We start from the raw sequence: 15,901 nt of genomic DNA on the forward strand, positions 1-15,901 counted from the left end.
CTGAAGAGGATATGCTACCAAAAAAAGCAGGAATTCAGTTCTGCAGACAGATATTATCCCTGCTTATTTTAACTGAACTAGATCCTGAATCATCCATTGCGTTCTGCCAAATTTAATTTCAAGGCAAGATTCGCCCCTTGTGCTCCGAAAAGAGGGGATCTGCTTTTTCAGCATGTTGAACTGTGTCCCTCCAAAGCCGGTTATGTCCCAGGGTTTACTGGGTTTGCAGCCATGGGCTCTTAGAGGGAAATGTTTTGAGCAATAAACACAAATTTACTGCATCTGGTCTTCAGCGTCACACATGGAACCAGTCAAACACAGCCTTGGTTATTCTTTCCCTATATTGCTATTGCTAAAAGCCCAGATACTGATGTTATTAGAATTGCATGTACAGTACCCAGTCATTATTTCAACTTGTTTTTGATTTGGTTTTGTTTTGGTTTTGAGGAATAGTTCACCAAATTCAGTCTTTATCTCCTCACCTCCTCATGTCAGTCGAACTTCTATTGAAGTTGGTGGGACCAGCTAGTTTCCTCTGTGTTCTCTCAGACTATTGAAGTTAACGGGGGCCATCTTCTGACAGCTAAAAAAAAACATTTTGCACTAAGGGTCCAAAGGTTGAGTGTGTACCTCCAATATTTTCCTCACTAGCTAGTTTCGATGAAGTCGATGGGAGTCGTGGGCAGGTTCAAGGCGCCCACTCAGTGCGAGGCGCTGAGGAAAAGAGAAGGCTTCTTGTGTGACTGGTTAAGCGTCAGCTCAGCTTGAGCCTGCCTCAAGCTTCAGCTCTGCTTATGTTAAGCGCCAGGTGTGAACACAGGCTTACGCTTGCTTTAGGTGGTTGTTGCCTTTTCGAAAAAGAGTTAAAGTCGAGCTGAACCCAAAAATGACTTTTCTTTTCTTTTAGTTCAAATACCTGGGTATGCATGCAGTGCACCTATTTAATAATGTATGCCAAAAAAAATCACAAAAATCTTATTTCTTTAGTTTTTCACACTTTTTCACATCAAAAGTTCATTTTTCAAGATTTCATTGATAACAGTAATGTACAGTTTGCTGATGTCACCTAGTACTATCAAATTTCTACCCCGTTTAAACCAATCATTTCACGACATGCAGCTGTCAATCAAATCTTCATTTCAGGATAATTTGCTCTTCCAAATGAAGTAGAAAATGGCGCCTAGTGCCTGTCATCTGGCAGAATTCCTATCCCATAAACTAACTACTAACATGGCCAATTGTATGAAACATGAACAAAAAACAAAAACAATAATGTCTAAGAATGCAAAGAAATGTGGCTCGTTAAAACACGCATTCCAGGAATATTATTTACATTTATACCGATAATGGCACGCGCCTCCGAGAGCGTGGCTGTCAGGGGTCGCCCCTCGGAGTTTTCAGGCGGGCGGGCAGCACCCATGCATCGGATTGTCCGCTCGCTCCGCATGATGCAGGTGGCTGCCTGGTACTCTGCGGATCCCACTCGCGTAGCACGACAACACGCTGAATCCCACTCGATTTGGGGGTGGAACACGCCATGATTGACCAATGCCAAAGCCAGTCGACAGAATTGTCAAATCAAATCATCGACTCCATATATGGTCCGCCTCTCAATTTGTTTTCAGTCTGAAACGGACTCAGATGCACGTGACGAACGGGTTCACCTCGACTTTAATGTGCAAATTTGGAGATGGCCTTCGTCGTATCTTTTTTTTGGAGCAGTTAAAAGATGGATCCATTAACTTTATTAGTTTGTGAGAAACTTCTATCTGACATAATGACTGAATTTTCATTTGGGGATGAATTAGTCTTTGAAGGATTCCTCTTCACATTTAGTTTGGTCAGTGTTTCACAGGATTTATGTTATGAACACCCCACCCCCCCCCCCCCCCACCCCCCACCCCCACACTTTGTTTCAGGTCAATGACGAGATCTTGGCAAAGGTCGTTCGCAAGGTTCTGGATAACTACCATGATCACAACACGACCACAGAGCAGGCCTGGGACTTCATCCAGCGGACGGTGAGTGGGAAGCACAGACCTGGGGTCAGATCTGTGCTCGCTGAATCTGATCTATGTTGAGCAAAGTGAAAACTACTTTTGGAGCAATTCAGAAAGTGTGAGGATGTTTTCACAGACAACGTAATTAATCCTACTAGTCTTCAACTGAAATGTTCCTATTACATACCTGCCAACATTAGGCTGTGACAAAGAGGCCAACGCAAAACTGGCATTCAGATTGAATTCTCAGTTTGCATGTAAACATATTGTGTGTGTGTGTGTGTGTGTGTGTGCGTGCGCGCGTGCGTCAGTGGTCTTGCATTAAGAAAACTGACGAGGACGCGTCCTGCCCAGCTCTTAATCTCCCATCTGTCAGGAAAATGAATGTAGACGCCAAGCTCCAATTTGTCCTGCTCTCATCGTCAACGCATTGACTACACCTATAATATATAATAGTCAACCTCAATGCCCTTGAAAATATATTTTTTTCAGGGGACGCTACCCTTTCTCCACACCAGACAACTGTGTTCTCATTGTGATTGTGTCCTTGCCGAGTCTCTCAAGCCCGTTTTTGATTTTCAATGAGCATGCAGATGATTCACTCGGTATTCATATTCATCTGTGTTGTGGTCCTCCTCTGAAGATGGAGTGCTGCGGCTGGACCGGGCGTATGGACTGGAGCGATAACATGGTCATCGTCAACAGCTCCCAGCTGCTGTTTCCCTGCTCCTGCCAGAACATCACTATCGCCACCGGGAACGTCTCCGACCACGGCTTCTGTGAGGCGCAGACACCCGACTGGCCCGTATACGATGGGGTAAAAACAGCGATTTCTAAACCATCAGCTCGTTTTATTGTCCCCAAATTGGCCCGATGGGGGCGCTTTAATTAAAGATCGATATCTGTAACCTTGAAAGGCTGTAACTCCTACACTGTATAAGTCTAACTGACATGGAATTTTCTGCACAAATCCAGCTATCCTTCAAATGACACTGATTGGGGGGGGTATAGTGGTGCAGTGGTAAGCGCTGTCGCCTCACAGCTCGAAGGTCCTGGGTTCGATTCTCACCTGGGACGCTGTGAGCACTGAAGGAGTGCGTGCCCGTCCGCATGTCCTCGAGTGCCCACCGCCCGGGTGGGGCCGTCAAAAAGGGCCTTTCTGTGTGGAGTTTGCATGTTCTCCCCGTGCCTCCCAGGGGTTTCCTTCATATAGGAACCCCCTTCACCAAAACATGCAATATCCTGGTTGCTAATGTGGTTCCTCCTCAGGGGCCGGTTGCACCAACTGGTCTTAACTATGCCTGGTCGTAACTCCTACGTCGGTCTTAGTTAAGACCATGGACTGTTGCACCAACACGGCTTATGTCTGGTCTTAACTATGCTGGTCGTAGCAATGCGCGTCCATGTGAATTGCCAGGGAATGCACCCTGATTGGATGATGTTGCAAAAAATGTGCCTCGCGACCTGCTTGGAGCACTGTGCCACTACGCTCTCTCAGCCACTACTGTAAAACACCCTCCCTCCTCCCATCCTCCCTCGCTCCGGGGGAAAAATGGCGGCTATTGAGCAGACAGAGTCAGTCTGAATGAAATTGAATGTAACGTTCCCAATTCTATATATTAACTTCTAAAAAACTAACGGCAACATTTTGGAAGGCGGGTTAGGTTAACTAGTTAGTTATAATCTAACGTCGTGCTTTCAAAGACGGCGAACTGGCGGTGTTACGACGATGACGGTCAAAAAGGTCTCCGCGGAGATCTCTGTTACAGGCAGGCTCTACGCCTCCTCCTGACGAGGCGTAGGAGTTACGCCTGGTCTTAGTGAAAATAAGGCTTAAGTCGTCTTGGTGCAACCGGCGTAGCTGTTAGGTCGTAAAGTTACGACCAACTTAGCTTAAGACCAGTGTAAGACCAGTTGGTGCAACCGGCCCCTGGTCGTTAAGGGCGCCTGTTCAGAGGGAGGGGAACCGGTTGGAATAGCGTGAACCTCCCACGTGCTATGTCCTACCGGTGAAGCTTCCCCTGTCAAATGAAAAGAAGCGGCTGGCTAACTGCCCATGTCTCGGAGGAAGCATGGAGCCAGTTTCGGCTCTCCCCAGATCGGCAGAGGGTGGAGTAGCAACCAGGATAAATAAAAAGTAAATTAGCACTAAGGGGGATAAAAATGGGATAAATAATCGGGGGGAAAAAATATTAAAGAAAAAAAATGACACTGATTGGCCTAATGAGGGCGCCAAATTAAAGGCCAATATTTTACTGATGCACACACACTTATACACTGATGCACTTTTGGGACACATTTGCACACTGTTCTGGCATTTGAAAACATGACAGCCGTTAGCATGATGAGTGTGGTATTGTGTGTTGGTTGACCTCGACCAAGCCATGGGGACAGATAAGCATACACGAGGTCTATTTGTCTCAAGGTCTATTTGTCTGTCAGTTATCAGTAGGGATGGGTAACGTTTCTTATTTTTTCCAATACCGGTGTAGCTCAGGAGGTAGAGCGGGTCGTCCACTAATCGCTTTGGATAAAAGAGGTCGGTGGTTCCATTCCCGGCTCCTCCAGTCTGCATGTCGAAGTGTCCTTGGGCAAGACACTGAACCCCAAATTGCTCCCGTTGGTGTGCCAGCACCCTGTGTGTTAGCCTGCCGCCATCGGTGTGTGAATGGGTGAATGTACCTACTGACTGTAAAGCGCTTTGGATAAAAGCGCTATATAAATGCAGACCATTTACCATTTAGGCCATACAATGATACTTTAATAACGGTGCCGGTGCCTAAATGGAGTCTGAACCGATACTGTTTCTTTTAAGAGGATTGTTCAAGCGGCGTACTCCAAATGATAGTTGAATTAACCAGGAATATTTCCATTGAGATTCAGAATCTAATGTGATCATGTTAGTGAGTTGCGTGCAGTGCTGGTTTATTGACATCAGAGGGCGGTTATTTCACTCAGCAGCTGGGGCATCGTACCTAAGTGAGGCACCTAAATCTGCATTGCAATTCGGTACCAGTAGTATCAGTTGTAAAAGTACTGGTACCACAACCAATTGATAAACAAAAAAGGGGGGAGGGGGGGGGGGGGTAGCCCAAACAATGTTTGGGGTACCGCATCTTTACTATTGCCTTGTTTATTCAGTCTTTCACATCAGCATTTATTTTGTTTTCAACTTCACATTGAGGTGAATCACAAATTTGAGCTATCTTTGTACAGTATGAGGCTTTCAGCCAGTTGAACAGCATGGCCAAGTCAAATCACGAGCTGCTTTCATGTCTTTGTCCCTGATGTGAAATCAACTTGACTGTGTGTGTTACCCAGGGTTGTCTTTGTCCCTGATGTGAAATCAACTTGACTGTGTGTGTTATCCACAGTTGTCTTTGTCCTTGATGGTAACTTGACTATGTGTGTTACCCAGGGTTGTCTTTGTCCTTAATGGTAACTTGACTGTGTGTGTTACCCACAGTTGTATTTGTCCTTGATGGTAACTTGACTATGTAATGTGTGTTACCCAGGGTTGTCTTTGTCCCTGATGATAACTTGACTGTGTTACCCAGGGTTGTCTTTGTCCTTGATGGTAACTTGACTGTGTGTGTTACCCAGGGTTGTCTTTGTCCCTGATGATAACTTGACTGTGTGTGTTACCCAGGGTTGTCTTTGTCCCTGATGATAACTTGACTGTGTGTGTTACCCAGGGTTGTTCTGCCAGTGTGGAGAGCTGGCTCCTCACCAACGTTGGGGTCGTCCTGGGCATCTGCCTCGGAGTGGCTGTGATTGAGGTACAACACCATCAATCATAAACATGTCTGTCTGTTCTTGGCTGTATGGTAAATTAAAATTACATTTAGCATTTAATGTCACTGAATCTCCAGAATTAGATCATTCCCTGCCTGAAGCAAAAGCACATGAATTAACTTGTTAACTTTCCTCTGGATAAGCTAATGAGCAGCTAGCTACAGTAATGCTAATGATTTGTCATATTGAGGGCACATAATATTTTGTGCTCTCAAATTAATAACTCATTAACTCAAATCAACTCTCAATAACTGTAAAACTAGATGAATGACTTCAAAATCGTTTACAGTTTGAGAGTTGATTTGAGTTAATGAGTTATTAATTTGAGTTAGTGTGGACCAGTGATGTCACTGGTCCACACTTTAACACTCAATAACTGTCAAATTAAATGACAGACTTCAAAACAGTTTACAGTTTTCTGATATACTACTGATGGTCTAATGATACAAAGCTGGTTGAAAATGGGCGGAGTGTTACTTTAATAATAAGAAACACAAACATATTATACTCTCCAACACCAAGTCTCGGATGGGGTTGGTGCAGTTGGTTTGGAACTAATACATGAACTTATTATGTACAAATGTTTTCTATCTATTTGCACCCTTATGCAACTCGTGCGCAAGTTTTTTTTTTTTTTTTTTTAAATGGCAGAATTTTATTTTTCCCTACAGGACGGCCACTCTTGGGCACTGTAGATGAGGGGAAAAAAGGGGTTTGGAAGATGTAAAATGTTTCATCTGTCTTCTGTTGTTGCTTTGCAGCTGCTGGGTATGATCCTGTCCATCTGCCTGTGCAGGAACGTCCACAAGGAGGACTACACCAAAGTGCCAAAGTACTAAAGATCACAGGAAGAAGTGACACTCACTACAGATACACAGAAAGGGGGGGGGGGGGGGGGGGGGGGGGTGCGGGGCGACAGAACGTAAAAAAAAAATGTCCACTCTGTATTTTGTGAAACATTTTGCCCAAATGTAAAAAATAATAATAATAATGTGTGTTTGTTTTATATTCTGTTGGATTCTTCTTCTTTTGAGGCTCGTCCATCTCTTTTGTCTGTCCAGTTTCCTTGGAGCACTTTAGATAAATGAGTTTTGAGCTTTGGAGAGTGATGGGGAACATGTCAATAGAGAGGTCTTGGGAAAATGAGTTGAGAAACTAAGAATTGATGGGGGAGGAGAACTGGGGGGGATGAGGGAGAGATCCCTCCCTCCACAGTATGTTGCCTTTCTGCTCTCAGGCTAAGATTACGATGGCAGTGTTGCTGGTATCTGTTTGGACTGTTCCTCTGTAAGTAATCCCTTTGTTTCCCCCCCAAAAAATCTTAAGAGAAATCATATTTTTCAACGATAAGTGACAGAAGCTGAGCTATGTTGGGGAGACTCTGCTTGACAAATGATTTGGGCAACTGGAAAATTCACCTACATGGTGTTTTTTGTTGTTTTTTCCTGTGTTGAGTTATTGTGAATTCTGTTTTTAGTACATTGTATATAATTTTAGTCATTTGTGTGAATTTGAATCTAAATGAACATTGCCAGTGTTTTCTTAGAGGCTGGTCACTCCTTGAATTTTTTAAAAGTAGGTCATTTTCTTGTATTCTTTTTTGTGTATTCTTAATTTTGAATTGTCAATATTTTTTTTATTTTTCATTTTCAAAAGTATCGCACCAAGTTTACGATAGTCTTTGATGACACCAAAATCCTTCATGTAATGTTCATCAGGCATGTGTTTTGTTCAAAGCTTCCTCTCTTTTTTCAAGATATAGCTTTCATTTTATGCGTAAGCCCATTTTCAACCCAAAAAGACAAACCTTTGTGACAAGTGAAATATTTCTTTAACATTTAACAGCAATTTAAATCAGGGATATGACTATGAGTCAAGGTCAAATTGATGCAACCGATTTTTAGTTGTTTTTGAGGGGGAGAAATACTTTTGCGTATCCATGTTGGAAATAAAATTGGTTTATACAGTAAATCATTTGGAATGCATTTATGTCAATTTCTAACTTTCAATGAAGGTCTTTCTTGTGTTGTTTTTATAATGTACAAAAGATATCCCATTTTCTTTATCCATGTACAGTCTGTATGAAAAACATTCCATTAACAAGCAAAGTTTCCCAAAAAAAAGTGTAGGGCTATTAAAACTGGATGGACTTCTGGTAGCTAGCTGGAGTATAGTTAATGTGTACTCCCCACATTCATTCTGTTTCATTTTGCCAATAAACTGATATTACAGTATTTTGTTTGTTTTTATTGAAATCCACCAAGGCAGGTGACTTGATAGCCACTTCTCTACATACATAATGGCATCCAAGTGACCCTGTATTCATATATGCCATTGCATATAGAAAAAAACATATTTCCTATATGAACATGTCAAATGTAAGGGGTGAAGGATTGAGACTCACTTCTAGACTGGTCAAAACTCTCACTAGCTCTAGCACTCTCTCATAACTATACATATAACCAGTGTTGGGCAAGTTACTTTCCAAATGTAATATACTACATATTACTAGCTACTTTCATTTGAAAGTAATAAGTTACTTTACAATATTACTGTGTGCAGAGTAACTTGTTACTTATTACACTACTTTTGCATTACTTTCACTGTAATAACAGCAGTAGCAGAATGACATCAGAACCATCCCGAAAAATAATTTCAACCATCTTGAAGTCAGTGTAAACAAAAAATTGTAAATCCTGTTATCCTTGTTATCCTTTTACTTTGTTATTGTCATCTATAGTGGTTATTTGCATAAAAACAAAGACATTTGATTAGGAAATTATGTAAATGTGCTTTGATTTAAAAAAGAAATGTAACTCAATTTGTAACTTTAGTTACTTGACAAAGTAACTGGTATAATATTACTGAAATCCTATAAGTAATAAGTTATATTACTGAGTTACTGCTAAAAGTAATATATTACATGTAATATGTTACTTTTGTAATGAGTTACCCCCAACACTGCATATAACTGACAGAAGAATACAACAAGATCACACCTGTTTTCTGGGAGTTGACAATGATTAGTTTTACAGGCAATTTCTTTGCCTTTCACCATCTGATATGGAGGTTCCTTGATGTTTCATTGAATAGATGTGACTAAAAATACCTTAATTCAAATAGATTAGCCACTCGTGAATAAATTGTGTAAAATACATAAAATATTTGATTTGTACAATGGTTATTGTACAGTCTTCTTGTATATATCTTCAACCCATTCTCACTCAGACGGTGTAATATATCAACCCTCTGTCGCGTATCATGGAACGTTACGCCTTGGGGTTGGAGGCTGGAACTATGGGGACTGTGGCCTGTGGGGCATTAGGATGATGGGTCTCCAGGTGGTCCCCAGGGTCGGTAGTCTTCCCCTGGAGACCCCCACCATATCCACCCTACCCCAAACAACTGGCTACCAGTGCCTAAACGCAACCCCCCTCCACCATGCCTAACCTGGAAACCCCCAGCACCTAAACCCAAATCAACAACCAGCTCTTTAGTTTTTGAGATGGTTTGAGATGTATCAGGTTGTTCTCACACCTCCTCACCAGCTCCTCTACTTCTCCGCAGTCACCGGATTCATCATTGTTGGTAATAAGACCCCCCACAGCAAACTTATACAACAAAACTATCTTGTAAGGGGAGGGAGGACAAATGTGTATATTATTAACCACTATATGAACTGCCTGACAATACCTTAATATATCTAATGGTATCACTATAATATTCCTATATTACATTGACAGTATGCCGTGCCCACTACTTAGACCACTACCAGTCTTCTTCTCTTGTTGGCCTGTTCTAAAATGTACTGTACTCTCAATATTTAGCAGTAGAGGGCGCCCATCACTTCCAGAAGAACATTACAAATATCACAGCAAAACTATATGGCCATATGCCCTGTGTGTGTGGCTCTGTGAATCATATATTTTTTATGGTATTCACTATGATCTCGTCTCCAATAGGATATTCCTACAGGCATTCATCATTTTGCTGTTATATTTGTAGCATCCTTCTACCACAAAACATTGAGTTACATTTACAGACCTGAACCTGCAGACAATATTAGCTTCAGTCAGATGAAAGAGCGATCTCCACTGCCCCTTGCACTTACATGTATTAGCTAACGTCATAGTAGTGAAGCCAATACTGTTCCTCAAATGCTTAGAGTTCAATGCAGTTTATATTATTTGAACCAGGTCTGCATTGTACTGATGAGACAAGTAATTACCACCCTGTTATATCAATTGCAATTAAAACAAAGTATCTCACAATATAATACATTAGATTGTGCAGTAATGGTGTGAGTAATATTCAAGACATTTATTAATAAGTTGTATTGAGATGTGTGTTTTTCAAGGCTGTGAATCTTCACTGGCCTCATCATTTGATTCGATTACGATTCATCCGTCAACTCCACGATGCAGCTCAAAGTATCGCAGCTGCAAGTATCACATCCTCAATTTTCTATATTATATTACTGCACATGGCTACTTTTTCATCAATTAATACAAGTCAGACAGATAAATACCAACTCCCTTTCTTATTTAGAAAGTGCTTTTTATTTAGAAATCTGAATATCAACATATATTTAAAAAAACGTAAGGGACAGCACTCCAAGTTTAAAGATTTATTGCCACACAATGGATGTTTCAAACAAAAGCCCTTCTTCAGCGTGTAATGGCAATTACACGCAACATATATTTTAAACATAAATGATTCATCTCTTCTGTCAAAGATTCAATTCTTTCATCTGCCAACGATTTGATTCGATGCATCGTGATGCATCAAATGATTATTTTGACACCCCTAATGTTTATGGACGTTCACCCCTCAAAACAGAGTGAACACATTACACATGACATGTGGCAATCATGGACAAAGAGTGCAACAACAAAAAGAGTGAGGAAGATAATTATTTAAAACAGTTGTAACTCTTGTTGAGAATGTGCATAATTCAAATCCTCACTTGTGTTTTTAAAGCCATTCCATGACCAAGAGGGACAGTTATTAAAATTACACTTTGTATGAGAGCTTTGCATGAAAATACCAAATGCAGCAAATGCATCTCAACAGTGTGGAAAACAACAACAACAACAACAACAACAACAACAACAACAACAACAACAACAACAACAACAACAACAACAACAATAAGAAGAAGAAATTAAACTTTATATAGATGGTTTTCATGGAATTATGGGGAACAGTTTGAAACCTACAGTAGCTTATTTTCTGCCAGCTATTGTATTAGCCAACACTGCAACAGGAAGTAAGCTATGGGCAATTTAGAATGTTTAGGTTGTCAAGTTAAAACTGTCTATAGCACTTTTCAAGAACTCAGAGATGCTGCCAAAAGAAAGGAAAAAAGCATTAAAAGCAGTATAAATGAGTATAAAATAATCCTATAAATTGGACCCTTTAATTTTTTAACTTATCAGACTGTTTTACAAACATTTGTAAAAGAAAAAAGAAAAGAAAAAACTGTCTTGATATAATTTGTTAGCCTGATCTGCTAGGTGTGAGACCACAAATGATACAGTATGGTGGTTTGACTCAAGTGAGAAGACGTCCCAGATTTCAGGATGGCCGTCCTGTGTCTCTCGGGACACTAAAAGCTCCCACGTTTTCAACGCTGAGACATTTAGCACATGTCACTCGGAACAAAAGTAAAAAAGAAAGGAACAACAGTTTTTTCATCCGTTTTCTTTAGCTTTTGAATTGGTATGCATATGTGTGTATATATACATAAACATACAGTACATACAGTATGGATCCGCCTATTAAGACCCTAGTGATATATAAATGTGTATCATTGTAACAAACATAATAGCCACAAATTAGATAATAAATTCCGGTTCAGTGCCATGCTCAAGGACACTTTGTCAGGTGGGGAGACATTTGGTGCCATGTCATTGTTCCAACACCCCATTATTATTCCGACCACTCAATGTTCAGACGGTTCTGACTTGTATTCCAAGTTGTTGGGGAGCAGTGATCTTTTCATTGTCTGAATGAATAACGAGCTGCCACACTAACGAGCCGTCTGTCCAATGCTTCATCTTTCGGACTATTGAGGTGTCGCACTAGGGGGCAGCAGTCTCCACATTGGCTGTTACGGACACGGATTCTCTCTAACCAGCTCATTAAAGAGGAAAGAGTCTAGTTTACTGAAAATCACTATCATCTCTCGACTTGCAGTTTCCCCTTTCCTCCTCACTGTGTCGATGACAAAACGAGCCTTGTCACTTCTCTCTTTCTCTGTAGCTGCTTTCTCCCTCTCAGGGTCACATATCACTTTTTTGTCATAAAGCTTGTCCAGCAGACTGCCGAGCACAGGTTCTGATACCCTGTCGATGAATTGGTCCCGTATACGTAACAACAGCTCCTCGTTTGAAGAGAGACTCTGAACCTGGGGATTTCTTACGGCTGTGGCCCCTCCTCCTCCAGTGGGTTGCTGATGACGCTCTGGTTCACCATCGTACTGCCTCTCTTCCCCTCGCTTCCCCTGGGGATTTCTTACTGGCGAAAGATGAACTTCACATTCCCATATTATACACTGTGAATCGTTGCTGTCTTTCAGAAGGAGAATGATATCATCAACGACTTTTTTTAAAATCACCTGGAACGTGTGGATGTAGTTGGTGTAGGATCCATTCACATAAAATTTTGCCTTTTTTGGTTGTATTTTAATTAAGGCATCTTCAGGAGAAGGGGACAATGTGTATTCGTGCTCTGGATGGAGTTCAGTTGAGGGTGTCTCTATGTACCTCTCATCTCCAACTAATTCCTTCCTTTTGTGCAGCACGTCACGGACCATAATGTTTGCAGGAAGCAACAACACATTGAGCATAGAGCTGAGCTCATTGTAGAATAGCAACACCAACGCCCGGTTCGGGTTAGAGGGCGAGTCTTTATCCTTGACAATGCCGTAACCAGAAAATCCAGTGATGTTTATAACAACGTGAGTTTCTGTTATCTCGTGGGGAGGGATGATCTCAGTGCCCTCGTCTGTCACATGGGCAACTGACAAGAATTCACATCCACCTGTAGAGTAGATCTCACAGTGTGGGAGATGAAGTTGACAGACAGACTGCTGGTGACATTTGATGTCAAACAGCGGTCCTGCAGGCTTCTTGGTAAGCTGGGCTAGTAGCCTCTGTTTCCATGGGACAACACTGTAGACCACATCTCCTTCTCCCTCCATGTTAAACACTAGACCTGTCTCACTGCACTGGTACAGACCTGGGTCAGTGCACTGGAAGGTGAAGGTTTCCTCGTTTTCATCAACAACAGTAGCAGGTGTAAACCTCTCATAGCTGTCTTCTTGTAGGTTATCAGCTTCGGCCTGTGGCAACATTTCCTCTGGAGCATTGTTGCTGTCTGCAGGCTCTATTTCTAACATACGTTCCTTGCATGCATCTTCTACTGGGCTTTCTTCAGTGTTGGTGGGGGAGTCCTGCAGGTGGAGGTGCAGGGTGTCAGAGGATGAATGGCTACTGAAAGAGTCCAGAGTCTCATGCCTGCATGCATCTTTCACTATGTCTCTTTCAGTGCTGATGGGGGAACCCTTCAGATTCACTGGGCTGATTGGTGGACCAGCAACAGCTGGGTTGATTGACTGGTAAAAAGCCAGGTTTGAAGTGAAAGTTGAAGATATTTTCCTTGGTGTCCTAATATACGGGCCAGAGGTCAGAGCTGGCAAATGGGGTGTGAATAAGCCAAAGGGTGAGAGAGGGTTACCTTGGAAAACGTCTCCTTCCCATACACACTGGGAATCATTACTGTCTTTCAGAACAAGCCTGGTAACTTTATTTTTTTTTTCTAAAAACACCTGGAATGTGGCTGTGCGGAAGTCGTTGATGTAGCCTTCACTGTTGAATTCTGCCACACGTGGTTGTATTAGTATTGAGTCATCTTCAGGAGAAGTGGACAGTGTGTACTTCTTCTCTGGGTGTAGTTCACAGTGCTGGGGGATTGGCTTTATGTACCTCTCATCTCCAAACACTTTCCTCCTTTTGTGCTGCACATCACGGAGCACAATGTTTGCAGGAAGCAGCAACACATTGATGGAGGATGTGAGATCAGGATCAACTGGGGGGTTGTAGCATGCCAACAGCAATGCCTTGATCAGGTGAGCGGGTGAGATTTCATCCTTGACGATGCCCAAGGGATAAAATCCAGTGATGTTTATAACAACATGTGTTTCTGTTATCTTATGGGGAGGGATGGTCTCAGTGCCCTCGTCTGTCACATGGACAACTGACAAGAATTCACATCCACCTGTAGAGCGGATCTCACAGTGTGGGAGATGAAGTTGACAGACAGACTGCTGGGGGCATTTGATGTCAAACAGCGGTCCTGCAGGCTTCTTGTTATGCTGGGCTAGTAGCCTCTGGTTCCATGGGATAATCCTGTAATCCACGTTCCCTTCTCCCTTCATTTTAAACACTAGACGTGTCACACAGCACTGGTACAGGCCTGGGGAGGTGCACTGCCACCTGTAAGAGGTTTCCTCGTTTTCATCAACAGCAATATCAGGTGTAAACCTCTCATAGCTGTCTTCTTGTAGGTCCTCTAATTCACTTTCTGTACTTCCTCTACTCTGTATTCCAGAGTCTGCACTGCGGCTGGGGGAAGGAACAGGGCAAGAACGATGCAAGGAGGTTTCCTCATTTTCTTTTCTTTCATGAGAAAGGAGGGAATAAGCAGACTTGGTGCGACGGGTGCGAGTAGGCCTGAAAATGCGGGAGCAAGACTGGCCTGGCAAGCTGTCTGTGGATGAGTGGCCAGCTCCAATGGGCCGGCCTGTTTTTTTTGAATCCTCATCCACAGAAGGGAGCAATAGCTTGTTTTTTATCTTTTCATGTTCCGTCATTTCTTCTTCTTTTTCTTCTTTTTATTTATCTTTAAATATGTTTACAAAAATTGTTCCTCCGCCTTTTTCTCTTTGACTCTTGAGTGTTTCACCTCATCCCAGTCCCTGAAAGAGAGCAGAGAAGGCAAGGTTAATGTATATACAAATACCTGTGGCAAATGCATTCTGGCATAAAGGTGTGACATTTATTTTAATGATAAAATACATGATCTCCACCTACGCCCACTACAGCAGCCATGAGGTAATTTTTCACTTCACCCATCTTTTCAAATGCATATAATTCCAGTAAGGCCATGATCCTCCTATATACTATAGCCCTATACACATTTTAACATGCTGAGCCGAGCCGTGCTGAGCTGCACTCAAGATGGACCTTCTCCGCAGGGGAGCCAAAGCAGCCAGACCCACCTCCAAGTGGGCTGTGGTGACGTCTCGCCAACGATGGCCAACCCGTGACGACCCCCCTCCTCCCCCTCAAACAGCTGTGTTGCGAGCATAGTGATTAGGGTGGCCATTTCCATAACACCAAAAAGGAGGAGGAAAAATGACTGTAGGGTAGGCTGCATGGTCGTTAAGGTATTATTCTTGTTGTATAATTTATATTTAAAAAAAACTGTCAAAGAATGGAAAAGTCTTTCCTATTCTATAAAAAAGTTATTGTCAGTGAGTAGGCTGAGGCTAGAACAAATGTTCATATGTTAAGGTTTTACATAAGTGCCAGCTGCCAGCTAAATTGCCGGACATTAAAACATTTCCAGCCGGATACTTTCTTATTGTCACAATAACCACAATATTGCAACACTGTGCTATAGACCAGTGGTTCTCAAATGGGGGTCCGGGGACCCCCAGGGGTCCTTGAGGGGGTTCCAGGGGGTCCCCAGCCAAAGGGGGGGTAATTTATTTTGGCTATAATTCCATTCATAAGTAACACAATGACTATTTTGGTCATGGGTTTTATACATGTTCTGTAATAAAACATCTAAAAGCATCAATCTTATTATCATATGGGGGCCCGTGGGACAAAATCCTATCAAATGGGGGTCCGTGGTCTAATCCTTGTCAGTTTAGGGGTCCTTCATGTGAAAAAACTTGAGAACCATTGCTATAGACAAGCCAACCACGGTGGATGATAAGCAACCGCCACAACCGTGCTGAGTTATTGTGTGTAATTCAGAGGTGTTGCTTTGTGAGATGGCCTCTAGTTTCCCCGGCTAAGTTGTGTTTGAACCTT

General features: G+C 42.3%; 2 protein-coding genes across 4 annotated transcripts in view; one reads left to right on the forward strand and one right to left on the reverse strand.

Moving 5' to 3' along the window:
* LOC310790858 (CD82 antigen-like) overlaps positions 1–8,029 on the forward strand; it is a 38,215-nt gene extending 30,186 nt beyond the window's left edge. Inside the window, exons 6-9 of the mRNA XM_083652568.1 lie at positions 1,920–2,021; positions 2,644–2,817; positions 5,696–5,779; positions 6,557–8,029. Of these exons, the coding sequence (XP_083508694.1) occupies positions 1,920–2,021; positions 2,644–2,817; positions 5,696–5,779; positions 6,557–6,634 (438 nt within the window). The 3' untranslated portion in view covers positions 6,635–8,029. The remainder of the gene's footprint in view (positions 1–1,919; positions 2,022–2,643; positions 2,818–5,695; positions 5,780–6,556) is intronic.
* A 3,832-nt stretch (positions 8,030–11,861) lies between these two features.
* LOC310791405 (caspase recruitment domain-containing protein 8-like) overlaps positions 11,862–15,901 on the reverse strand; it is an 81,139-nt gene continuing 77,099 nt past the window's right edge. For 2 of the 3 annotated variants that reach the window (XM_083653101.1, XM_083653102.1), the window contains one exon: positions 11,862–11,922. In XM_083653101.1, the coding sequence (XP_083509227.1) occupies positions 11,879–11,922 (44 nt within the window). In that variant the 3' untranslated portion in view covers positions 11,862–11,878. Of the gene's footprint in view, positions 11,923–14,630; positions 14,776–15,901 lie in introns of those variants that run through there. The other variant, XR_014553439.1, reaches the window with a different exon arrangement.

Source organism: Poromitra crassiceps (assembly GCF_964638095.1).
Source record: "Poromitra crassiceps genome assembly, chromosome: 16".
Lineage (NCBI taxonomy): Eukaryota > Metazoa > Chordata > Actinopteri > Beryciformes > Melamphaidae > Poromitra > Poromitra crassiceps.